The following is a 27,070-nucleotide window of genomic DNA, read 5'->3' as shown; positions in this document are numbered from 1 at the left end:
TTAGGAGGTGGATCTGTCTGCTAGTTATACTAGGTATGTGTGCCTTAACAAATAGCCTCAAAATGGTTCTCAATCCAATCTTGAATGCAATGTGCCCAATTTGAGCTGTCATGGGACTCCCACAAGTCAAAGGTTAAAGGGGATCACTCGCTTCCCTTGTTCAACCGTTGCCATGATAGAGCTCCAGTGTCCACATTTAACCTCAAAGTAAGCAGTTTGAATTACATTTGCTTGGCTCGTTCTCATATCCTTTTCCCTTCTATGCACTTCACCCTCAACCAAAATAACACAAGTAAATTTTGCAATCCCACTCCTTTTCTAACCCCAACCGCAAGTCATCATTAAGCTCTGTCCACTCCATTCAATATTTTTTTTTTCAGTCAGCATCATACTCCTGGCCTGTTTTCCTAAACCTATTAACTACTGTAAACTCTCAGTGTCTGCCTACCTGTCCAAAGATTCACCTTTCCTCTTTTTCGCAATACTTTCCAAGTGATATATTAGCAAAGTTAGATTCTAGAAATCTAATGCATGTAGACATTATTACCTTGTTTGTTCTGCTACACTGGGGATAATGTTTCCAAACTGTATAGGTGTAATCTCAGCTGATGTCAAGGCTTTTCTCAATTTCAACAATGCATGATTAGGATCATGTCTATAGTCACCAGCTTCACATGCCTCACAGATGTTGTAAGTAGGGCAAATGCTACAGGGAAAAAAAACCACACGATTTCAAATGTATCTAAATATGTGTTCTTTGTTTAGAACCTTACTGCTTCCAATAACAGGAAACTTAACATGAATATATTTCCTTGAGAGCTTATTTCATCAAAGTCAGTATTATTTTTAGCTGACAGCTTCAGAGAGAAAAAAAACAATTTTCTTAATTGCTGTCACTTTTATAAGTAACCTAGAGAAATCAAGGAAATAGAAAACTTTGACTGCCTTCTACTTCCCACTGTTAAATGCTAATATGAATGGAAAAGGCCCATTACAAACCTGATAAAATATCTGCAACTCACTTGAGAAAAATTTAACAGACCATTCAACACTCCACAAGTGTACTGAAAAAAAGCACAAGAAAAAAAATCCCCTTTGCACCGCTGCAAAACTTGCTTTTTTTTCCTGTATGATTTTTCATTTATGAGTGCAGCAATGGCACACATTACACATCTGTATGTCAGTGATAGAAGTGCAGTGTCTCTTTACCCTTAAACATGCCTGGATCTGACTGCAAAAAAAAAAATCCATCATTCAGAGTTACTTACCCAGGATGGTTAAGTTCTGACAACTGAACCGTCACTCCTTAACTGCAACTATGTATATAAAATTTACACTGCACATTACCTGCACTGGTAGCGTATTCCAAGAATCTGAGATTGGCAGTTGCTACAAGTCATCAGCCAATCATAGCAGTTAACTTGTGTTGTTTGCACTTCTGGAACTTGGGTAGGACATGCCACCAGGCCACTGGGAAAATCACGGACCCGCTGCTCAATATTCACTTTCTCAAAGAAATTGCAACAAATCCTGTCAACAGTTTCTCTCACAAAGGTTTCTTTGAACTGAAAATGAGGACACACAGATAATAAGTTCCAGGCACAAAAAAAAACACAACAGTCTGGAATAGGGTTCTAATGAACGGGGCACAAATCAAAACCACGTACTGCTGCTCGACCTGCTTTGATATTCTGTCATTGACACCAATGGGTAAAAGGTAATGAGTATCTGGAGTGTCACTTTGTTTGATCCCTTGCCTTAGATGTAACTATAGCAAAGAGAGGAAAATTCCAAGGAGAAAAAGAAACTGAAAATTCCAAGGTGTCAATCAGAAACAAACATGACACTTAAATGAACCGCTACAATATACTCTGATCTATCTTGGGGTGAAAAATAGAATGTTTACTTTTTTTGATAAATATTAAAACTTATTAACGGTAACTAATTACTTAAAATGCTAATATACTGGTGCAATAACGATCATAGGAATTGTAGTCGTTAGTAAGATCACATAAACATATCTGCATTAAACCAGCTTAGCACTCCTGTGGGCAGAGATCAGCAGCAGAAAACAGACCCCCACTGTTTCACCTACCAACATTGAGCTAGACTCATACCAGGCTTTGGAAAACCACTTCAAGCCCAATCACAAGGGATAAAAATTATGCTTCAACTTAGACAGGAATCTTTGGTGGACATTTCATGTAGGTTTCCTGTGACAGGGCATTACAGCAAGTTCAACTGTCAGTGTCTATGCAGTATCCAGCAAGGTTCACCAGCTAGAGTGAGCAGCAGAAAATAAACAGAGATTCTCAGTTTTGAAGTGCAGGTTAAGTGAAGAACACCTAAGCTCCTGCTAACAATCAACACAATTAACTCATTGAACTAAGCAATCCCATCACAAACGATGGTTCAAACCACAGGCTTTTCTTGCCAATTAACAAGACACATCTCCACATGTTTATAATTTAAATCTACTTTCCTTTAGTTATGGGGTATTGAGGTACACTGCAAGTAATGCAACTCTCAGGAAGTAAACAGCAGGTTGGATGAAAGTTAGAGATAGACTACTGAAACTTTCCAGAACCCACATACATTCAAAAGTTTTCAAATTATTAGCTTGCAGTTACTTGTTTTCATGCTCCTCATAGAAACATCTAATCTAATAGCAACGTACACTACAGAAATACAGAAAATTACACTGAATGTTGAATTTTTAAAAAAATATGTAGCAGTATGCCAGGAACCGTAGGATGGAGGCAGAATTCTAGAGGTGTCTGAGTACATGACCTTGTGATTAAATACTATTTCCCTGCAAATGCCTGAGATGTTCTGAAATGTCTAGAAGTCACAAATTCAGTTTTTGTTAATGCCCATAATGAAACAGCTTATTTCACTAACGAAACTGAGGACTGCTGTTAGAAAGAAAGAAACAGGCAAGAAGTCAATTAGTGCCTTCTTGTTCATTTTTCAGTAATCAATAATTTGCAAATGGGAGCTTCAGAGGAAATATTAGAAAATGTAAATACTGATGATCAACGACAGAATATAAAGTATGATCACTAATATTTGAAAAACAGATTAAATATAGCACTAACTACAGTGTTACCATTTTTGAATAAAAGAACAAACTACAACTATAAAAATGCAATAACATGGATCAATAAGATTGACAAAAAAAAACACAATCAGTTCGTGCAAAATATCACACCACAAATTCATAAATATATTCATTTTAATTAAAAGGAATGTAATGCTTTAGAATTATAGGACAAAAAATACAAGGCTGTTACTATCACACCAAGTTTCTGATAAAAATACATAGAATAAGTCCCACAATGTTGTTACTCTATCTCACACATGCACACAACTTGAGAGACATCACGCTTGTGAGGCAGAAGTTGACAAATTTAAATCTCCTCTTGAATATGAAGAATGCCTTTTCTTACCATTTCCATGTATTCTGTAAACCAAACTGGAGGCAGCTGCCAGTTCTCCTCTGTTTGATTTGCATCCTTTGGCAGCACCTACAAAAACCAGCGATAAGACAAGTTAATTTACTTATGTCAGGATGCTATTTATTAACAGCAGCTCCCTCTACAACTGGATTCTTGACTTCCTAACTGGAAGACCACAATCTATACGGATTGGTAATAACATCTCCACCTCGCTGACAATCAACACTGGCACACCTCAGGGATGTGTGCTTAGCCCACTACTCTACACACGTGACTGTGTGATTAGGCATAGCTCAAATACCGTCTATAAATTTGCTGATGATACAATCATTGTTGGCAGAATCTCAGATGGTGACACAAAAGCATACAGGAGCAAGATAGTTGAGTGGTGTCTCAGCAACAACCTTACACTCAATGTCAGTAAGACCGAAGAGCTGATTATGAACTTTGGAAAGGGTAAGACAAGGGAACATAAATCAATCCTCATAGAGGGATCAGAAGTGGAGAGAGTGAACAATTTCAAGTTCCTGGGTGTCAACATCTCTGAGGACCTAATCTTGTCCTGACATATTGATGCAGCTAAAGAAAAGGCAAGACAATGGCTATATTTCATTAGAAGTTTGAGGAGACTGTCATCTAAAACACTTGAAAACTTCTACAGATGGAGAGCATTCTGACTGGCTGCATCACCATCTGGTATGGGGGTCGGGGGGGCTATTGCACAGGATCGAAGTTAGCCCCAGAAATTTGTAAAATTAGTCAGCTCCATCATGGGTACTAGCCTCAGAAAGGCAGCTTCCATCAGTAAGGATCCCCACCACCCAGGACATGCCCTCTTTTCACTGTTACCATCAGGAAGGAGGTACAGAAGCCTCAAGGTGCACACTCAACAACTGAGGAACAGCTTCTTCCCCTCTACCATCCGATTTCTAAATAGATATTGAAGCCTCACTACTTTTTTTAAAAAAAATATCTGTTTTTGCACTACTTATTTCAACTATTTATACAAGTTTTCTAAGTATATTTATCACATATTGCATTGTACTGCTGCTGCAAAAGTTAACAAATTTCAAAACATATGCTGGTGATATTAAACCTGATTCTGATTATGTAGATGCAAAGGAACCGTTGGAAGCAGTACAAAAATATTCCAAAATATTAAGAAAACAATAACAATTTTTATTGCTGGCTCACTCAATACAAAATTCCAATACATTAGTAGAATCTTGGATTACAGCTCAAATGTCTATACTAGTAACACCACCTTCAGTCTACACTTTAATGATTGAGCATGAGATTATGCAGAAAATCGGTCATGCATCTTTTCTCATAGGTAGGAATGGAGAGACTGAGGAGGAGTATTTCTCTTCTTTCTCCCTCCAGACCAATTTCTTGCAGGAACAGCTACGTGGCTTAATAACAACATTAATTATACTCCAAGCACATCTTTCGTTAGAGACTGACATTGACTTGAGGCGACAAGGAAATAAGAGGCAAGTGTAGCTTAATATTCAGAAAAAAAAATCCCTGTAAAAGAATACATGTAGCTTTCCAGTTAAAGAAAGTGCAAACAAATAAATACAAACAGATCTTTTGATGTGAAATCATTCCAATTCACTTTCAACAGAATGTAGATCAAAATGGGGAAATGAGCCAAGGAATGGCAGATGGAATTTAACATAGGCAAGGGCAAGTTAAACCAAGGCAGGATTTGCACAGTAACTGATAGGGCCCTGGAGAGTGCTGTAGAACAGGTACAGGTGCACAGTTCTTTGAAACGGGATGCAGGTAGAGCAGGTGGCTTTTGGCATGCTTGCCTTCATCATTCAGGACATCGAGTACCAGAATTGGAATGTCATGTTACAACTGTATGAGAGTGTACCTGGAATGTTATGTGCAGTTCTGGATGTCCAGCTATAGGTAGGATATCATTAACCTGGAAAGGGTGTAGGAAATATTCATGATCTGTGACTGGGTAGACTCAACTTAAAGGGTGAGGCTGGATACGGTTGGATTTATTCTCTGGAGTGTAGAAGGGTGAGGGGTGATCTTATAGACATAAAAAAAATTATGGGGTGGGGGGCACAGAAAAGGTGAATGGTCACAGTCCTTTTCCCCAGGGTAGGGGAGTCTAAGATTACAGTATATAGATTTAAGGTGAGAAGGGAAATGTTTAAAAGGACCTGAGGGGCAACTTTTTCCAGAGAGTGTGGAGTGTGCATGGAATAAGGAAGCTATAGAGGTGGGTATATTTACAACTTTTAAGAGACACTTTGACAGATACTTGATTAGGAAAAGTTCAGAGGAATATGCCAAGAGCAGGCAAATGAGACCACTTCAGGTAGGTAACTTGGTTGAGATGAATGAGTTGGGTAGAAAAGGCCTGTTTCCGTGCTGTATAACTATGACTTTATAAATAGTGATGAGGAAATGTAACAATTGCAGTACAGCCACGAAAAAGTCCTTTAGGCACTGGAGATTTTGCAGATGTTGGAAGTCTTGAGCAAAACACAAAATGCTGGAGGAACTCAGCAGGTAGAGCAGCATACAAGAGGATAAACAGTCAACATTTCCAGCTGAAACAAAGGGCCTTGGCCCGAAACATCAACTGTTTATTCCCCTCCATACTACCTGACCTGCTGAGTTTCTCCAGCATTTTAGAATAATTTCCTTTTATATAGGAAAACAATTACCTCTTTTTTAGGTTCCTGTAAAACCTTCATCTCAGGGCCAACAACCTTAGCTAATTGCGAATGATGCTTCATTTCTTTTTTTTTAGCTTTCTTATTCTGAGACTCCTTCAACTCATTATTTTCAAATGTTCTCTTTGAAGTATGGTTTTCCATTTTATCCTTCAGTTTTATTTCATAAGCATTCATCTGAATCTGTTTTCCTTGTTTAATTGCACTCTGAAAAAGGATAAAACGACAAAGATAAATATCACATTATACCGAAAGCAACATAATTAAACAGAACAATTTATTACCAAACATCATTCACTTCCATTTTTAAAAGCTACTGTCCAATAAAAGCCAGCTAACAATATATTTTGTAAAGTTTACTAAACTATGATAGCGAAACAGACTGAAAAGTTCAAGTTACAATTTGTAGATTCACAGAATATTAATAAAACAAAGAAAGGAAAATGCTTTCACTATCCTATCTGTCAAACACTTAATTTTAATCATATCCCATATCTATGAATTCTGGGTTAGCTTAGCAAGCTAATGAGGTGCACAAGTGACAGCCTTGTTCACAAGAGAGCAGGAACAAATACATATAATTAATTAGCATCTTCAAATGTCTCAAGGTGCTTCGATGGATCATGTCAAACAAAAATCTGAGAATCACCCATGCAGGATGAAATTTAGACAGGCAAAAATGGGCAAGTTTTAAAGAGCATTTCAAAAGCATGAAGGAGGTAGAGAATCAGGAATAAAACCCTGGAGTTCAGGGCTGAACAGTTAAAGGGATGACAGTCAGTGAGCATATTATTAATATCAAGGGCTTAAGTATTGGAGGAGTATAGATATCCAAAATATTAGGGAGGGGCAATAGACGGAAAGTCAGTACAAGGGTAAGAATCTTAAAATAGAACAGTTGCTCAAATGAAAAACCAATTTGTATATATTAGAAGAGGAACAATGCATGAAAGTATTTTAGTGAGAGGGAGGTCATGGACAGCTGGGTTTCAAATGTTTATAAAAGGTAAAAAGCAGGAGACAGCCACATCAGTGGTCATATAGTCAATGGAAGTAGAATGCTTTGATGATACTGCAAGTGCGGTGAACTAATTCTTTTACAGTCAAATGCAACACAGTCAATTAGAACTTGATTTGTTTAGCCTCAAGAATTCTCAGGGAGGCAAATCGAGTTAATAGTTGGTCTGAAGCAAATACTGAAAAAAATCCTTTGGTTTTTCTAAAGATTCACAGAAAGAAATTTATGTTCATCTAATATTTTATGTCAGACAAGCAGTTTGACAAAAATTGGAAGCAATAGCATGGGCAAGACTGGTGTTGCTGGAGACGAATTAGGTATCAGGGTACATGTGAAAATCCAACAGCTTTTTCTTCATATGTTGCTGCATAGGGACAAGCCAAAGAGAAACAGAACAGCTAAGGTAACGATGTGGAAGTAGAATGAGAAGCTTAAGCAGCCAATTCTCTGACAATGACTGGAAGAAATTATTCATTACACTTCATTACATACACATTAAATGAGTGAAACATAAATTGGTGAATTTACTGATGTAATTGATTACAAGTAATCAAATCATAGATATAATATGAATGTAATATTTATCAGTGCAGTATTTTCCTTATCTAAAAGGAAATGAAATTGCTTAGTAATGTGGAAAATTAAGTCAATTAAAACTAAATACCAGGCTATCTTAAATTAGAATTCACTAATTACCTTTATAAATTCTTCATATTCCTCTGTGAAAGAGAAAATGAAAACAAAACGATCAAACAGAAAATGGCAAGAATAAAACCAAAATGTCTAACAAAAACCTTATTCACTACAACTACATAACTAAGCCAAATTTAAAAAGTTAATGGTGTGATTTTGTTTTTATTTTCAAAAGTTATTTAAGCACTGAAGAGTCTGAGATGGCCAAGATGTGATCTTGGGTTGCAAAGCCAACCAACGTGTAGTTCAATCTAGGAGGAGATAGACAAGATTGCTCAGAAGGTGAACTGCTACTCGACTTGCTGGTGGGTACTCATTAGGGAGACAAAAATGGTATTCTTATGGAAAACACTCAGCTCTGGTTGCTATTATGATAAGGTATCTTTAATAATGGACAAGACATTGCTGAGGATTTCAAACATTATGTAAAGGCATATAGGCCATCCCCAAGTAACATACAGGTTCCATTTTTAACAGCTGTCTACAAGTTGAATTTGTCAACAAGTTTGATAATACAAAAAACACTTCTCAGTACTGTAATGAATTGCATCAAAAGAAGGGGGGGAGGGGGAGATAGATGCATGCATATATGTTGGAGCCCTTCTACAAGTTGGGCATTCATAACTGAGGACAGCTTGTACCATTCACTTGACATTAGATATGTCAAAAGCCTTTGTTGAAACGTATACGGAGACGTCTCAAGAGTTTTACCAAACTTCCAACACAAACATTTATTTTGTGCATACTAAAGACTTCACCTCCTTAATACTTCTTAATGGAAGCATATGGGAAAATACTTGCTAAGTTCTTGATGGTCGATTGAAAGAATACAAGTAGGGGCGCAAACCAGCACTGGTACCTCTGACTCACAGTAACAAAGCGTCGAGGAGGACAGGTTAGGGTGTTTACCTTCACTGCAGGTGCAGGATTTACCCCCATCAGGAGGGTAGCTAAAAACTTATGCGTCTATCCTCCTCTAAACTGATGCCATGTCTTGGCCAGCACACTCCACATCTCCAGTGAAATTTGGGAGTGCAAAACCCATGTATATACTACTTTGCAAAAAATAACTCTGATCAATAATAAGCATTAAATCTACAGGCATCAGTTTTAAACACATTAACAACTTAAAGTTGCAATAATCAGCAGTTGGGGACCCAAACTGTGCATGGCTTAATAACACAGGATCTTTTAGTAGCACAGACTTCTCGTGATGTTTCTTGTGGATACAATTGCAACATTCATAAAATTAAACACTGTCTTAACACAGGTAACTTTTTTCCTCACTTTTCAAGTTCCTGTACACAAGTTTGAGGTCAAGTACAACTAACATGGAATTAAAAAGTATACCCTGATTAATAAACAACATTTTCCTTTTTGTACAAATATAATTCATATGCCTACCTACCTGCACTGTTAATAGACACCTGCAAAAGAAAAAAATCATGAAACAAAATACACCTTAAAAACAAAACTCTAAAATATAAAGTGAACACATACATTGCCATTGAAGCTAGTGGTTATGAAGTTAATATTTCACTCTTTAATCACACCACTGGGAACAGAACATTTGATTCTTTCAGAACTCATCACAAGAACCTCCAATCAAAGTTACTGAAAAAAAAAATGGCACATGCATCTCTGCCAAATTAGTTTTGAAGAAACCACAAGAACTTAGTTACAGATTGACAAGATCTCTAGTGTGCACAGGAACAGTGCTCAAGTTTAGCTAGATGACCTTGAAAGACCCCTGGCATGCATCTATTTTGTGGATGCCCAACCATCCCATCTCTCAGCTTTAGCTGGAGACTTATTCCAAAAATTCCCATTAACAAACCTGGCTGCCCAGTCATTCAAGCAACACACAAAATGCTGGTGAACGCAGCAGGCCAGGCAGCATCCATAGGAAGAAGCACAGTCGACGTTTTGGGCCAAGACCCTTCATCAGGACTAACTGAAAAAAGAGATATTAAGAGATTTGAAAGTGGGAGGGGGAGGAAAGAAGCTAAGAGCTGGAAAGTTGATTGGCAAAAGGGATACAGAGTTGGAGAAGGGGGAGGATCATGGGACGGGAGGCCTAGGGAGAAAGAAAGGGGGAAGGGGAGCCCAGAGGAAGATGGAGAGCAGGCAAGGAGTGATTGTGAGAGGGACAGAGAGAGAAGAAAAAAAAAGGGGGAAATAAAAATAAATAAGGGATGGGGCCAAGAAGGAGAGGAGGGGCATTAACAGAAGTTAGAGAAGTCAATGTTCATGCCATCAGGTTGGAGGCTACCCAGACGGAATATAAGGTGTTGTTCCTCCAACTTAAGTGTGGCTTCATCTTGACAGTAGAGGAGGCCGTGGATAGACATATCAGAATGGGAATGGGATGTTGAATTAAAATGGGTAGCCACTGGGAGATCCTGCTTTCTCTGGTGGACAGAGTGTAGGTGTTCAGCGAAACGGTCTCCCAGACTGCGTCGGGTCTCGCCAATATATAGAAGGCCACACCGGGAGCACCGGACACAGTACATCACCCCAGCCGACTCACAGATGAAGTGTCACCTCACCTGGAAGGACTGTCTGGGGCCCTGAATGGTGGTAAGGGAGGAAGTGTAAGGACAGGTGTACAACTTGTTCCGCTTACAAGGATTAGTGCCGGGAGGGAGATCAGTGGGAAGGGATGGGGGAGAATGAATGGACAAGGGAGTCGTGTAGGGAGCGATCCCTGCTGAAAGCAGAAAGGGGAGTGGGGGAGGGAAAGATGTGCTTAATGATGGGATCCCGTCGAAGGTAGTGGAAGTTACAGAGAATTATATGTTGGACCCAGAGGCTGTTGGGGTGGTAGGTAAGGACAAGGGGACATCTACTCTCACCCCATCCTCCCGCCACCCTACTAGGGATAGGACTCCCCTTGTCCTTACCTACCACCCCACCAGCCTCCGGGTCCAACACATAATTCTTCGTAACTTCCGCCACCTCCAACGGGATCCCCCCTCCCCCTTTCTTTCTACTTAGGCCTCCTGTCCCATGGTCCTCTCCCTTCTCCAACTCTGTATCCCTTTTGCCAATCAACTTTCCAGCTCTTAGCTTCTTCCCTCCCCCTCCTGTCTTCTCCTATCATTTTGGATCTTCCCCTCCCCCTCTCAAATCTCTTACTCTCTTTTTTCAGTTAGTCCTGACGAAGGGTCTCAGCCCGAAACGTTGACTTTACCTCTTCCTATAGATGCTGCCTGGCCTGCTGCGTTCCACCAGCATTTTGTGTGTGTTGCTTGAATTTCCAGCATCTGCAGATTTTCTCGTGTTTGCCCAGTCATTCATCTCTCATTCCCTGCAGTACTAGTTCCATTATCAGATCACTGAACCTATCAACAATTCAGCATGATTTAAACCTACTCTCAATAAGAATACTCATTGGTTACTCATTAAAGCAACAGATCAGCAGGTTATCTCAATGCTGGTTAACAGTAGATACTGCTAGCTTCAAACAGCACAACTGAACAAAAAATTAATCTTTCAAAAAAATACATGTTAAATTACAACACAAGGAATTCTGCAGATGCTGGAAATTCAAGCAACACACATCAAAGTCGCTGGTGAACACAGCAGGCCAGGCAGCATCTCTAGGAGGAGGTACAGTCGACGTTTGTGTTTAACTACAAATGCTTCCCCCCCCCCCCATTAAGAACCAAGTTAAATTTATTCACTCTGTGCAGAGTACTTCACCGATCTACCCTAACACCACAGGACTCACCTCTTCATTATCTTCATCAAAGTACTTTATTTGAACATTGTTGAGATCAAATAATACTTTTACCTGAAAAAAACATTTTTAAAAGTTATTGAGCCTGTCAACCAAAGTAATGCACATAAGTGCTTAACTTTTGACAAATTCACCTCATCAACAAACGTGTACTGTCGGATTTACAAGACACCATTTAGCTCTATTTGTTACTCATATTTCAAATTACGATCCACAAATCATCTCGAAAAAATCATTAGAAAGGAAGAAAAACAAAACTTTGCTTCCAGATTATTGGATCTTTAGTATTAAATTCAACCAGCCAGGCAGCCTGTAATGTGAAGGGCTTAAACACTACACCACATGGAGTAACTCCAAATATCTATATTTTTAGCTAAGCAATCAGTTCTCTTTACTTTGTCTATGAAGAATGCAAATGAAGTCATTGGGTACAGAAGGTCAAATCAGTACTACAGCTGATAGGCAACAGGTGTTCTCGGAGGGCTCTTAATATGGCCAAAGATAATTCACCATTTTCATTGATACTATTTAACAACTGTTTAACCCATGTTTCTTCTCTGCAGTATATAGGCCACAGTGATCACAATATCTAAATACTGGAAGTCCAGTATTCATTCCCTTCCCCCGTTGAAGAGTTCAGAGGCATTGACCTACAAACTTCAGAATTACATTTGATCAATGAGTTACTAGCAAAACTAATTAATGAAAGATTGACCATAAAGGATTTGCTTTATTTGAGCAGACAAAGTCCAGCATGGTCCAGAAACTGTCATATAAATATGCCCACAGTTGAGATTTGTAAACTTTGTTAACATTTATCAAGCACACCTTTGATTCAGCTAGAATAATTCCCACTGCCCAATCAAGACCAAATACAAAATTATTTTTGATGAATAGACAAAATTGATCATAGAAAACTTATAACCATCTTATAACCACTGAAAGCATTTTCACTTTGGAACCTGAAGGTTCATCAATATCCAGTTTGGAATTTGCACTATTAATCAAGGCCAAATTTTCTCAGTCTTTCATATGCCACGCAGTGTTGCTTCTAATTGTTCGAATTTCTATCGTCTTATGTCAACCTGATCATCGAGCTGTTACTGACATTGTAATAACACCATCTCTGTTCAATATTATCACATAATCACTAGCACTAAAAATAGATCACCCAGCATTTGCAGACCTTGCTTTGGGCAAGCTCCCTGGTTCATCAGTGGCACTTCAAAAATGCTGCACTCAGGTGACTCTGGATTGCTCAAAGACCAGGAATGACATGAAATAACGCAGGATGGGAGAAGATGCTTCAAAAACATCTTATAAGTAAAAGAATTACTATCTTTCTTTAAACTATTTCGAACTTTAGAACTCTTTTCCTGACAGCACACTCGACTATATTCAGAAAGTCAACCATTTACCACAAGGATGATAAGTCAGAACAAATATTAGATTATTGGGGATTTTTCTATACCATAACTCTTGCATTTCTTTATTCTCTGACAGCTCCCTACTTTTTATGCAACTACAGTGAAAAAAAAACAGAATGCTTCAGAGTTTAGAGCCCACACTTAACAATACTTTAAATGGATGGATCCAATACTTTATATGGACAGATCTTTCTAAAATAAGCACATTTAAATTATCAACCCCACCCCATGTTTCATGCATGTGAGGATGATGGAGATACGGACAGCGTGTAGGTAGGAGGGATTCCTTTTTTTTGAGGGGGTGGGTGTTGATTTACTTTTTAGCTGGTTCAGCACAGTATCATGGGCCAAAGAGCCTGTTCCTGTGCTGTACAAAGTTCAAAGTGAAAGATTAGACTCAGCACTATATCCAACTGAACAGGAAACTAACAGGGTCAAGTAAATTGAAGCAACTCAAGAAAAGGAAAGCTAAACTTTGTAAAGCCAAGTCTAAGCAAGATCTGAAAATTTTTTCTCCAGATTTTCAACATTTAACAATAGCAACAGAAAGATGGCTGGGGAACTTAAAACCATCCTAACATTGTAACTCCGTATGTTAGAACAAAATAGCTGGGCTAATGACATTTCACTGATAGAAATTATACTTAAATTTACAGTTATTAACTACCACTGAATAGGATGTTTGGCCTGATTTTAAACTGAAAGGTAAAGCTAGCTTCCATTACATAACTTACACAAAAATGCCAGGCCCTAGATTTTCCCCTTTTAGCTCTAAAATCCTATAAGGAAGAAGGACTTCATCAAGCTCCTCAGCCATCGTTCTACTGCTTTTCTTTCCCTCTTGGCTACTGAATAAGTGAACGGGATAAAATAAAACTTAACAGAGCTATAGCCCAAACTGACATGTGACAGAATGGACATGTGACAAAAAGAAATTTAAAACAGAAAAATGCAAAGTAGGAAGAAGAAGCAATATGTCACAACATATCTTTATAAGACATTGCTTCAACCATAACTACAGCTAGAGAGGATGCAGAAAACATCTACTACAATGATTCTCAGCATGTTAATGTGATAGACTAGGAAATTGGGATTGTTCCCCCTGGTCAGACTATACAGAAAAAACAATTTTCAAGGTCAAAAATGAAAGGGCACACAACGAAGGTGAATGACAAAAGCGCAAATGAGGGAAAACTAATGCAGTAAATAATTATCGACCATGGTAAAAACAGATTCAAAAGTAGCATTCATGGGGAACTAGATTTGTATTTGAAAGGGAAAAAACGGAGCACTGAAGAGAGGGCGAAGTACTAAATTGAGCTTAATTGATCATTCGTACGAACAAGCGATAAGAACGCGAAGTGTAAACTTTCAAGTGATTTTGTGACAACATTAAAACTCTTACAACAGAGAGAAAAATAGTTGGGCGAGTACAGGAAAACATTTCGGATTAAATTAACATAAAAACAATTCAATCGTCACAACAACAAAAGACTACAGTATATCGAAAACACAATGTCTAGTTAAACGAGACTTCGCAGTCCATGAACATACAGGATAAACAATCAACAGAATATTGGTTTCCTTAATCTGGGCGGCTGCGATTCGGCTCTCGAACAACCCAACACGTAAAAATACAAGGCCACGGAGCTGGGCCTGTGGCCAAAGCCTTGCTTTCCTCTCACTCACCATCGCTTCCAGGTCCGCCCATGTCGTCTTCACTGAGTCGCACGTCAGGAAAGTTTGCGTCTCTCCGCCACAGGTCACACACAGTTTAATCTGTTCTTCCATTGTGCACTCAAGCACACACAAGAAGACCGAGCCGTGGGTTTTATTCGCGGAGACTGAACCTTCGCGGAGACGACCGATCCTCACCCACCTTCTCCACTGTTTACATCACACAAACAACGTCACCCACCGCAGCCCGAGATAAACACAGCCGCTAACTGGCTGCCCTTGCGTCACATGACCACCGTCCGGGTATTTTATGATATCATAATTAGTTTAAACCCTTGACGACAAATCAACAAACGATGCTAAATCACGAACAATTGGAACAGTGACTATGCAATGTGGTGTGATAGGAAAACTCCACCCACAATATTACAAATATTTCAAGTGAAAGCATGACCTTACACGTCATACCGTGTTTCGTATACAATCGCGAACCAAGGCCGGTGTACGTAACTGCACCACGTGAATTACCGGAACGCGTGTGGCGTGATGACGAGTTCTTTGTCACGTGACTCGCAAGAAATGCGGGAAAACTAAAATATGGCGGAGTGGTTTGGATCTGAGTGAGGTCATCGCAGTCGTTTTTGCTTGATGCGCGTGCATTACATTTCTCCCCACTTCGAAGAGCTGATTAAAAAAAGTGGCCTTGACAGGTTGTATGTCTGATGACGTATCTCGGGATTTGTCGTTAGTGCGGGTCGTGAGCGAGTTCTGACAACACCTGTAGAAGTTTCAAGAAGCTCCGGCGCTGACTGCTGTTGTGAGGCCCGTGACCAAACACACTTAAGTAGAGAAAGTAAGGTGTTAAAATATAATAGTGTGTGCTATCAAGTATATTTTTTGAATTGTTATTGAGGTGGTAGAGGCAGGTTCGATGTCGTTTAAAGTTAAATTGGATAGGTATATGGACAGGAAAGGAATGGAGGGTTATGGGCTGAGTGCAGGTCGGTGGGAATAGGATAGGGTAAGAGTTCGGCACGGACTAGAAGGGCCGAGATGGCCTGTTTCCGTGCTGTATTTGTTATATGGTTATGGGTTTTAACGAAACAATCTGCGTATTGTTATTTTCAGACATCTAATCTCTCCCGGTAGTTCCGGGAGTCTCCCACATATTAATAGTGGCTCCCTGATGCCCGCAAATTATTTACAATATCATGGAAATCAATTTTTTTTGAGAGCGAGTGAGAGAAAGCCAGCGAGAGCGAGCGCGAGAGAGGATGCGAGAGAGAGCGCGCCATGGCAGAGTGTTCTAGAAAAAGAAAATATAAAACGTACGTCACCCCAGACTACACTAACGCAACTAACCTAATAGGGGTCAAAATAGTGACAGTGTCGCTCGCTGCACTGTTTGCAACAGTGACTTTTCTATAGCCCATGGTGGATTAAGGCTGTAAAAGACACGTTGAGGTGAGTTTAACAGGTGTCATTCGTTTATTAGCATAGCTAACGTTATTTAAATTAACTGGCTAGCTGCTAAGGAGCTACTCTATTGCAGACATCTCACCTCTTCCGGAAGTCTCCCGCAGATTGATGGTGCTACCTCCCTGAAATGAGTTTTTGCAGGGTGGGATGTCCGTATTTTCCATTTAATTTGTTAATGGTAAGTTGTGAGTTTCATGTAGTTGGGAGGAAGGTCTGAGGCGTTGAAGTGTGGTGCAGTATAGCTATACCGAACGACACTAATGCTTAGACCTAATTTATATATACTAACTAAGATGCCTCAGGAACCCAATCCTAACCCCGCGCACAATGTTTTTCATATGCAGTGCTATGAAAATTGTCTTGGTAAACATCTGCATGCCCCCTTCTTCTTGTGTTGTTTTATGGCGGTTGGCAAACCAGCTTTAAGGTGCATTACCGCCACCTGCTAGACTGGAGTGTGGATCGTTGGATCAACAGGAGAAGGGAAAAGAATTGCATTCCCTATATTCTATATAATAAACCTGAGTCTTTCAGATACTTCATGATACGGATCTGTATTTCTCTTGAATTCCCACTTAAAATGTCTTCTATACCCACATCAGTTTTTTTGTTTATCTTAAGCGCTCCTATCATCTTCACTCTTTTTGATACTTCTGACATTTTATCAATACATGTTCAACTGTTTCTGGTTGATTACAGTATTCACACAACCCAGTTGGATGTTTCCCTATTTTGTGTAATGTGTAATTAAGATTAGTGTGTCCAATTCTCAAACAACTGATGATCACTTCTGTCTTTCTATATCCACTTGACAATCTTTTGTATCTGACTTGCCTCTATTTTGTACAGTTGTCTCCCTGTTTCACTCTCGTCCCAATGCTTCTGCCATGTCTCCTCAATACGTGTTTTAATAACGCCCTTGACTTCCGCTTTGCTAAGAGGGATCTGGGCCTCTATAATAGACGATTTGAGCAATTGTTTAGCTGTACTATCCACCTTTTCATTACTCTCCACTCCACAATGAGCAGGAGTCCAAAGAAAGCTTACTTCTACCCCATTTTTGGTCAGTGTATATAACTTGCATAAAATCTCCAATAAAATATCCTGTCTACTTTCTGATTTTCCTGATTTGATCAAGGTTAATGCAGATAAACTGTCTGAACAGATTACAGCCTTTTTTGATATTATTTTCTTCTATCCAAGATAATGCACTCAATATTGCCATTAATTCTGTTGTATACACTGATAAATGGTTTGATGTTCTTTTCCTGATACTAGTTTTGTACTGAGGAACGTAGACTGCAATACCTGTGTGGCTAGATCTAGGGTCTTTTGATCCATCCATAAATATTACAAGTTCATTTCTAAAATGCAAGTCTATATATTCTTGTACTATCTGTTTGATTCCATAGTTAGACTTTTTTAAAAGTTGTTGTAGGTTTGTATCTACTGTATGCATTGTAAAGAGCCATGGAGGAACATCGGATATTGGAACTGTAGGGCTATATTCCATTTTCGTGTAGACCATATTTTTGTGCTGCTTCATCCCCAATCCATCCAAAGCTATTATAACTTGACTTATTATGTTCCCAGCAGTCTTTTAATATAGTTTTAGCTGGATGTGCGTAGTTATGTCCCATGATGTTAACCCAGTAATTTAGCATTAGTTTTATTCTTCTAAGTCTTAATGGCATTTACCCCATTTTGACTTGAAGAGCTGATATAGGTGATGTTCTGAATGCACCACTACATATCCTGAGGGCCTGGGCTTGCTCATCATCCAGCATTTTTAAATTACTTTCTGCAGCTGACATGTACGCTACACTTCCATAATCCAATGTAGCCCTCATTAAAGCTTGATAAATATTTAATAGCGATATCCTGCTCGCACCCGGCAAGACCCCTCAATAAGTTATTTATTTTTTTACATTTGTTTGTAATTTTCTCAATTTGTTTTTTCCATGTAAGTTTCTCATCAAATAACAAACCAAGGAACCGAATTACCTTTACCTGCTCTAATTTTTGTTCGTATAATTTCATGGAAACTGGTTTGTGACTTCTTGAGAAACATATCACTTGCGACTTGTAGACAATTTGAAACCCCATTTAGTTACCCACTCCTCCACTTTATTTATTGCAACTTGCATTTTCCTTTGTATATAAATTAAATTTCTTCCCCTCACCCATCTGCATATAAGGATTTCCCCCACACTATGTTCAACTTGCGCAAATATGTCATTTATCACTGGAAAATAGTAGAGGACTGTAGACACTACCTTGTGGTGTTCCATTTTCAACCAAATATGTCCTGGAGTACTCTGTTTCCACCTTGACTTGAATTGTTTCACCAAAAAGATAGTCTAGAACCCAATAATACAATTTTCCTTCCACCCCTAGTTCTTTCAATTTAATTAACATTCCCTCTTTCCAGAGCATATGGTATGCCTTTTCTATGTCAAACAATACCGCCAGGACCATTTCTTTATTTGTTTGAACGTTCCTAATTTCAGATTCCAAGCTAAGTATTGAATTTACTGTAGTTCTTCCTTTACGAAAACAGCTTTGGTAGGGAGAAATGAGATTTCTTTTTTCTAGGAAGTATGTAAGTCTATCAGTTATTACTCATTCCATAAGTTTACCTAGCTGTGAAGTTAGTGCAATTGGTCTATAATTTGTTGGGTCTGATGAATCTTTACCAGGTTTTAATACTGGAACAATAACAGAATGTTTCCATGTAGTTGGTAGTTTACTTGTTTCCCATATTTTATTAAACAGTCTCTGTAGAACTAGAAGTGCACTTCTTGATAAATGCTTCAGCATTATACCCCATACTTGATCCTTCCCAGGAGAAGTGGGCCGCACATTCATAATGGCTCTTTCTATTTCTGCTATGCTAACAAGTGTATCCAGCACTACTTCTGAGGTTGCTATTTTGTCTGTAATTCCTGAATTTTGCTTAAGCCTCTCCTCCCTTTGCTGTCTAGCCTCAACTGTCAAATTCTCTGAGCTATGTATGTTTACAAAAGTTTTTACCAATATTGCTGCTTTTTCTACATTGTTAATTGTCATTTTGTCCTTACTTTTTAGCACAGGAATCTCTTTACTACTACTTATACCATTGATTTTCCTTATCATGCCCCATATTTTGGACAGTTGAGTTTCTCTTCTTCCAATTTTGTTACAATACTGTCTCCAAAATGCTCGCTTTGCTTGTCTGATTGTTTTCCGAACTTCTGCTTGTGCTCTTTTATATTGTATTAATGTTTCTACCGAATGTTGTCTTTTTAACATTTTAAATGCTTTATTTCTTGCTTTTATACTTCTACTACATTCACAATTCCACCATAGAACATTTTTCCTCTTTCCTGTACCTTTACTTTTCGGAATAGTTTCTTCTGCCGAATTTATAATTGCTGTGACCAATTTATCATTCATTTCTTCTATATCTGATATATTTTCATCTAAAATCTTTGTGCATCTTACTTCACTTCTTTTTTGAAATATCTCCCACTCTGCCTTATTTAGTTTCCACCTTGACACTCTAGATCCTATATTTTCTTCTATTTTATCCGGAATCCTTGTGAGTAAGGGATAGTGATCACTTCCTACTGTAGTTTGTTTTAATACGTTCCAAGTACTGATTCCTGCTAATTCTCAACTTACAAATGTTAAGTCTATTGCAGTTTCTGTGTTTTGGGATATATTATATCTCGTACCTTCTCCATTATTTGTACATCCCAGTTTTTCATTAACTAGAAATTCTTCTATCACTAAGCCGTTTTCATCCATATTTTTACATCCCCATAGTCTACTGTGTCCATTGAAATCCCCACACCATATTATTTTCCCTTGCATCCTACCACCCACTTTGCTTAATGTATCCTTGCTTAGTCTTCTACATGGATTATAATTTATTATTACCAAGCTTTCTCTGTCTATCCATATTTTGATTATTATTGATTCGTACTTCTGCCCTATGTTGACTATATTATATCTCATCCCACTGGCTATAAATATTGCTACTCCTCCACCATTGCCATTGCTTCTATCCCTCCTAATTGCTGTATATCCTTGTAAAACAAAATCTAGTTGTGGTTTCAACCATGTTTCTTGTATACATAGAATCTGAGGTTTTTCCTTAAGTTCTGATAGATATTTCTTAAATTCTTGACCATTTGCGATAAGACTCCTTGCATTCCATTGCAATATATATATTGCCATTAAGATCCCGCCTCCCCTACCTGTGATCTGTTTGATCCTCCATTCAGCGTTTTTTCAACTGCTTCCCACCTAAGCCCTGTAATACCAAGCAACACACATAAAAGTTGCTGGTGAATGCAGCATGCCAGGCAGCATCTCTAGGAAGAGGTACAGTCGACGTTTCCTCCCTCTACCAGTAAATGTTCCCCGTGCCACTGGCTGCAACACAAGCCCAAAGCATGATCGATCCACCCTCATGCTTAACAGTTGGAGAGGTGTTTCTTTTCATGAAATTCTGCACCCTTTTTTCTCCAAACATACCTTTGCTCATTGCGGCCAAAAAGTTCTATTTTAACTTCATCAGTCCACAGGACCTGTTTGGATGTTCCTTTGAACTTTTCGAATAGAACTTTTGGGGAACATTTACCGGTAGAGGGAAGAATGAATTCAATTAAGTACCAGCAAATTCTGGAAGCAAACATCACACTTTCCGTCTGTAAAAAAGCCGAAGATGAAAAGAGACTGACTTCTACAACAGGATAATGATCTTAAACACACCTCAAAATCCACGATGGACGACCTCAAGAGGTGCAAGCTGAAGGTTTTGCCATGGCCCTCACAGTCCCCCAACCTAAACTTCATGGAGAATCTGTGGATAGACCTCAAAAGAGCCGTGTATGCAAGACGGCCCAAGAATCTCACAGAACTGGAAGCCTTTTGCAAGGAAGAATGGGTGAAAATCCCCCAGACAAGAATTGAAAGACTCTTAGCTGGCTACAAAAAGCGTTTACAAGCTGTGATACTTGTCAAAGGGGGTGTTACTAAGTACTACCATGCAGGGTGCCCAAACTTTTGCTTCAGGCCCTTTTCCTTTTTTGTTATTTTTGAAAAAGTAAAAGATGGAAAAAAAAGTTTTCTTGCTTAAAATATTAAAGAAATGTCATCTTTAACGTTATGCCTTTTGGAAATCAGTTCATCATTTACTCACTTAGCTATTCACAGTAGAAGAAATTTTGGCCAGGGTTGTCCAAACTTTTGCATGCCACTGTATATGACATGAAACGCATTAGCAGTAGAATGCAAAGACGTACTGCAAGAATGGAATAATGAGAAATCTGATGGTGGTTGAGGATGAGGCTTTTCCGAAGTAATTCAGCGTGGGTCTTTGGGCTCCTGTATCTTCTCCCTGATTGTAGTAACAAGACAAGGGTATGTCATGTCTCGGATGGTAAGGGTCTTTAATGATGGACGCTGCTTCTTGATTTTAAAGATGTCCTTTGTTGTGGAGAGTTGTGCACATGAGGGAGTTGGCTGAGACTATAGCCCACTGTGGTTTTTTGGAGTCTTGTGCATGGGAGGCTGCATTCTGACAAGTGATATAAGTGATCAGAATGCTCTCCAGTGTACATTTGCAGAAACTTGTAAGAGTAGTGACATACTCGATCTCCTCAAACTTCTAACAAGTAGACCTTTTGGCTTGCCTTCAATGTGCTGGGCATGGGAAAGATTCTGTAAGCCGTTGGCACAAAACTGCTCACCTTTTCCTCAGCTGGTCCCCCTCAATGAGGTCTGTTATGTTCTCCCAACTTCTCCATGTGCTTGTATCCCTTCATAGCCATGTTTTAGCCCACCTGCTCAATTTGTCTAAATGCCTTTGAGGCCCTTTTGTGTCCTCACATTTCATAATTACATTCAGTTTTGTATCAGCAACAAACTTGAAAAAAATTACATTTGGTTCCCTCCAAGACGTTTCTCTGTTAACAAAGGATTCAGTTCATAAAGAGCACGTGGAAAAATTCATAGAAGTATAGTAAACTTGTTCATGGCTTACTAGTTGCAGTGGAATTGTAATAAAGGAAGTTACATGCCAGTTGATCTCCGTCCAGTACAGATATGGTTAATCAAATGCAAACAACTTGTTTTGAAAAGCTGAAAGGAACTAGTTGAGGCTTGCAAGTCATTCTAAACAGGCACCTCCGATTGTTGCCTCATGGCAGAGTGCAAGTATTTGAGGGTTTACATAAGTTAAATCCACAGTTAAACTTCACGGACTGCCTCATTAACCCAATAAAAAGTCGTTAAATATTACAGGCTTACACGTCACAATTTAATGATGCTCCCTACTCTTCTTTTGGTGTATGAAACCTTTGTTTAAATGGTGAATTACATTGGAACTTTTTGTAGCAAGTGTTCCTTAATTGTAGATCGGAAATGTCTGGTGCACAAGCACTGATCTCTGTAGCATCCCACTAATTACAGCCTGCTAACCTGGGGAAGACCAATTCATTTCAACTGTTTTCTGTCCAGTAACCAATTCTTAATGCCAATTATACCCATTTTTCCATGCTATAATCTTGTTGGGCAGCATCTCGCATAGGAACTTATCAAAGCATTCTGAAAATGCAAATACACACTGCCAATAGTTGCCTCCTACTAGACAAGCCCTCGTCTCCTTCTCGATTCGTGCTGACCTATTCTTTATCATGTCCTTCATTACAGAGTCAGTATTTTCCCTAATATTACCGATAGGCTAACAGCTCAGTTATTCTGTTCCTCTTTCCATCCTTTAGTGTGGTCACATTTATCATTCTGCAGGACCAATTACAGAGCGTCCACCATCTCTTAAAGCCAATAAAATAAATGCAGATACTAGATATCTGAAATTAAACGGGAAATTGTAGCTGGTATGGAAATGTCCACAGATCTTCTTTCAAAATTCAGAATCAGGTTTAATATCACCACCATGTGTCTTGAAATTTGTTAACTTAGCTGCAGCAGTTCAATGAAATACATGATAAATATGGGGGGGGGCGGGGAACTAATTTCTGTCTATAAAAATTTAGACAAGTAGTGTAGATTATCAGGTGTTAGGAACTCATCAGCAGTATCACTAACTTGTAGAACTTTAAAAAAACTAGTTATTTTCTTCCATTCCTCATTCTCTAGAATTTCTGTCAGATTATCTTTTCTTTGAAGTTTATGTGCATTTATTTAATTCCATAGCCATTTTGGTAATTGGTTTATTATTGTCACATGTACTGAGATACAGTGGAAAAAACCTTTGTGTTCTAGCCAGGGAAATCATTGCATAGATAAATCCATCTAGACAGTGTAAAGGGAGGGAAGAAATGAATGCAGAATATGGTGCTACAGTTACAGAGTTGCAGTGGAAGGTTAGATTGAGATGCCAGGATTTCATATTTTGTGTATAGGTGGTCCATTCAAGAGTCTTATAACAGTGGGGTAGAAGCCATCATTGAGCTTGGTGATACATGTTCTCTAACTTATGTATCTTCATAACTTTTGTTATGAATTCTCCCATCCCTCTCCATAAGGGACCACATATGTGTTCACTAAGACTTTTTATATAGCTGTAAAAGTGCTTGAAGTCCATTTATTTTTCTTTGCCCGTTTACTCTCATTATATCTAGCCTTTAGTAATTTCGAGGTCTTACTTTGAGTTCTGAAATGCTCCTAATCCTTAGACATACTGCTGTTTCTGGCAATCCAAAATCTCCTCCTTGTATTTAATGCTATCTCTAATTTATTCTTTCAGCCACAGGTGGACCACTTTACATCTTTGGTTTTTTTGCTTTAGGAATGTGTTTTCCCCCAAATGCTAACCTTTCCTGTCCAAAGACCATAGTTTCAGTTTGATCAACACTGATTTTAAAAATAAACAAAATTTATTGTTATTCTTTACCTAAATGCCCCTTTACCTTACCAAAGGATCCTTTCTCATTACAAAAAAGATCTAAAATCTCCTCTTTCATATATTCCTGAATACGCTGACCTAAATCTGATCAGTTTTGGTTAGCAGCTGGCTACTTAATTCCTGTGTAAGATTACAGTCTAATTTTAACCACAATTTTTATTGTACTTTTAATTGTATAGTTAGCCTTTCATGATGGCTGAGCAGTTCAAATGGTAAAATGATAGCGAGCAATTTCTAAGTTTGTATATAAATGTTGATTGCTAAGATAATGTACTAAATATTGGGTAAAGCAGAACTTGTTCATTAATGCACACATTAATTTGCAGAGATCTACAAAATAAACAGAAATGTCTTTGAACAAGTCGGAAATTGAATGTGTGCACAATGTTTTGTCGCTAATATCGAAGAATTTGGAATGTCCAGTATGGTAAGTAGCAGAAATTGAATAATATCAACTTCTAACTACTTGGCATTCACTTGTGGAAGATCTTACCAGATGGTTGTTGTGGTATACCATATGAGTAGACCTATACATGACACTTTCTCTCAATGCAATTTTAAAATGAATTTTACTAGAGTGTATCTTGCCAATACTAAAAATTTTTATACTGCACATGAGGTTGAATCATGTGGCATCCTTGATTTCAAAAAGTATTTTAGAGTTCAGATACAAAAGCAAAGAGTGAATGAAGGTACTTTTAAAATAATACAGGTGTCCCCCGCTTTTCAAAAGTTCGCTTTACGCCACTTTGCTTTTACGAAAGACCTACATTACTACCTGTTTTTGCTAACCGAAAGAAATCCGAAGAGGATTTTCGCTTTTCGTGTTTTCTCGTAAAACAGTTCAGTGTTTGATTTGCAGCGAGCTGTTATAGAGGCAGCGCACCGCCAAGCTCCTTCCCCGGGAACTGCACTCAGCATCTCAGCATCAAGCTGCCATAGCTTTGAACTGTGTCTATGAGTGTCTGTGCTTTATCTCAATTTATTCTGTGCATCCGTTAGCAAGATGTGTCCTAAGGTATCAGAAAAGCCTAAGAGAGCTCGTAAGGGTGTTATGCTTAGCGTAAAACTGGACGTAATTGAGCGTTTCAATCGTGGTGAACGAAATAGACATTGTGCGTGCGTTGAACTTACCTGCGTCCACCATTTGTACTATATGTTAGTGTTATTTCAGGTTTTATGTGTTATTTGGTATGATTTGGTAGGTTATTTTTTGGGTCTGGGAATGCTCAAAATTTTTTCCCATATAAATTAATGGTTTACGAAAGGTTTCATAGGAACGCTCTACTTTTGGATAGCGGGGGAAACCTGTATGTTGGTTTAATGACTTTTAATTATTTTAATTATCATAAATGTTATTATTTTTGTATGTTAAAACTCTCAATGCTTTGAAAACTGGTATGTGGGTTTCTGTTGATTAACCAAGCTTTTAGGTTAGTCTTGCGATGTGGTTTTGGTATTCCTTGTGTGCCCTACTGCTGTTTAGGCTTCACTCAAGTCCAGAATGCTTCAGGTGAATAAATCTTCCTCATGCAGTCCAGATACATACATGACAATGACTACAAGCGAATACGATCAGACTTTTACTATCGCAATTCTTGAGAACAAAGTGAAAATGCCTTGCATCAATTTTACAGATTCCTGGTGTGACCACTCCTGGAGTTATTGTGTAAACTATGGTCTCTTTACCTAAAACAAATAAATTCATTGAGAGGGAGTATCGCACTGATTCTTGGAATGGCTGGTCTGTCATATGAGGAAAAATTGAGTAAGCCAAAACTCTTCTATAGAAGAATAAGAGGTGACCTCAATGAAGTGTACAAAATCCCTAGAGTTCGACTGGCTGAATGTAGGAAGAATATTTCTCCAGAGTTAATTTCTGGGAACTAGGAGTCTCAGTCCCAAAAGGTTACGTCATTTAGAATTGGGATTAGGTGAAATCTTTTCAACAGGCAGATATTGAATCTTGAGGGCTATGGTGACTTCAAAGGTTCAAAGGTCCAATTTAATGTCAGGGAAATGTATACAATATACATCCTGAAACGCTTTTTCTTCGCAAACATCCACGAAAACCGAGGAGTGCCCCAAAGAATGAATGACAGTTAAACGTAAGAACCCCAAAGTCCCCCCCTCCCCCCCCCCCCAGCTCACAACAGGAATTCTGCAGATGCTGGAAATTCAAGCAACACACATCAAAGTTGCTGGTGAACGCAGCAGGGTCTCGGCCTGAAACGTTGACTGTACCTCTTCCTAGAGGTGTTGCCTGGCCTGCTGCGTTCACCAGCAACTTTGATGTGTGTTGCTTGTCCCCTCCCCCCAGCTCCCCATGCAACATTCCCTCTAATTTTTTTAAACAGCTCTTTATTTCTTAGAAACATGAGAAAATATTGTATGCCCTTCCATCAAACTTGTCATTCTAATATGATTGCTTTTAATGTTATCACTTTTTTTGTCTTTCACTTGTTACCTATGTCATTGCTTTTCCACTGTATTTTATGTTTGATATTTTTGTATGAAATTAATTCTCCCATTTCCATTTTAGCTTCGAATTGATGAAAGAGCCAGTATCAACAATATGTGACCATCGGTTCTGTAGGTAAGTAAAACAGTGCTTTCTATTTCTGAAATAGTGTCATATGCAGGATGTTCCAGGATCTGTGCTCACTAATGATGAAAGAACAGAAGCATAATTCCAAGACTGAATGGTGTGCAACCTTTCTATTTGAAAAGCCCCCGCCTTTCTGAGTGGTAGAAGCTACGGACTTGGGAAGTGCTCTCAGTGTAGCCTATGCATGTAACTGCAGTGTGTGCAGTGATTGGGGAGAGGATGGATACGGTACCAAGCAAAGGAGCTGCTTTGTCCTGGGGGTTGTCTGACCTTTTGAGTGCTGTTGGGCTGCATTCTTTTGGGCACCCATCAGAATACCCAATCTCCATCCTGATGCTGCAGCTATTTACT

General features: G+C 38.7%; 2 protein-coding genes across 4 annotated transcripts in view; one reads left to right on the top strand and one right to left on the bottom strand.

The window, feature by feature from the left end:
* The window catches only part of nbr1a (NBR1 autophagy cargo receptor a), a 51,914-nt gene extending 36,908 nt beyond the window's left edge, over nucleotides 1-15,006 (bottom strand). Inside the window, exons 1-8 of one of the 3 annotated variants that reach the window (XM_063037250.1) lie at nucleotides 14,730-15,006; nucleotides 11,605-11,667; nucleotides 9,280-9,298; nucleotides 7,875-7,897; nucleotides 6,152-6,367; nucleotides 3,450-3,527; nucleotides 1,348-1,565; nucleotides 548-706 (exon numbers count right to left, since the gene is read on the bottom strand). In XM_063037250.1, coding sequence (XP_062893320.1) covers nucleotides 548-706; nucleotides 1,348-1,565; nucleotides 3,450-3,527; nucleotides 6,152-6,367; nucleotides 7,875-7,897; nucleotides 9,280-9,298; nucleotides 11,605-11,667; nucleotides 14,730-14,831 — 878 coding nt within the window. In that variant the 5' untranslated portion in view covers nucleotides 14,832-15,006. The remainder of the gene's footprint in view (nucleotides 1-547; nucleotides 707-1,347; nucleotides 1,566-3,449; nucleotides 3,528-6,151; nucleotides 6,368-7,874; nucleotides 7,898-9,279; nucleotides 9,299-11,604; nucleotides 11,668-14,729) is intronic. The other 2 variants (XM_063037249.1, XM_063037248.1) reach the window with 2 other exon arrangements.
* Nucleotides 15,007-15,292: 286 nt separating this feature from the next.
* LOC134340115 (breast cancer type 1 susceptibility protein homolog) overlaps nucleotides 15,293-27,070 on the top strand; it is a 113,901-nt gene continuing 102,123 nt past the window's right edge. The window contains exons 1-3 of the mRNA XM_063036983.1: nucleotides 15,293-15,570; nucleotides 24,438-24,538; nucleotides 26,654-26,707. Of these exons, the coding sequence (XP_062893053.1) occupies nucleotides 24,459-24,538; nucleotides 26,654-26,707 (134 nt within the window). The 5' untranslated portion in view covers nucleotides 15,293-15,570; nucleotides 24,438-24,458. The remainder of the gene's footprint in view (nucleotides 15,571-24,437; nucleotides 24,539-26,653; nucleotides 26,708-27,070) is intronic.

This window comes from Mobula hypostoma, chromosome X1 (assembly GCF_963921235.1).
Source record: "Mobula hypostoma chromosome X1, sMobHyp1.1, whole genome shotgun sequence".
Taxonomy (NCBI): domain Eukaryota; kingdom Metazoa; phylum Chordata; class Chondrichthyes; order Myliobatiformes; family Myliobatidae; genus Mobula; species Mobula hypostoma.
The sequence above is the reverse complement of the archived record's forward strand: the minus strand, read 5'-3'. Positions and strand labels throughout refer to the sequence as shown.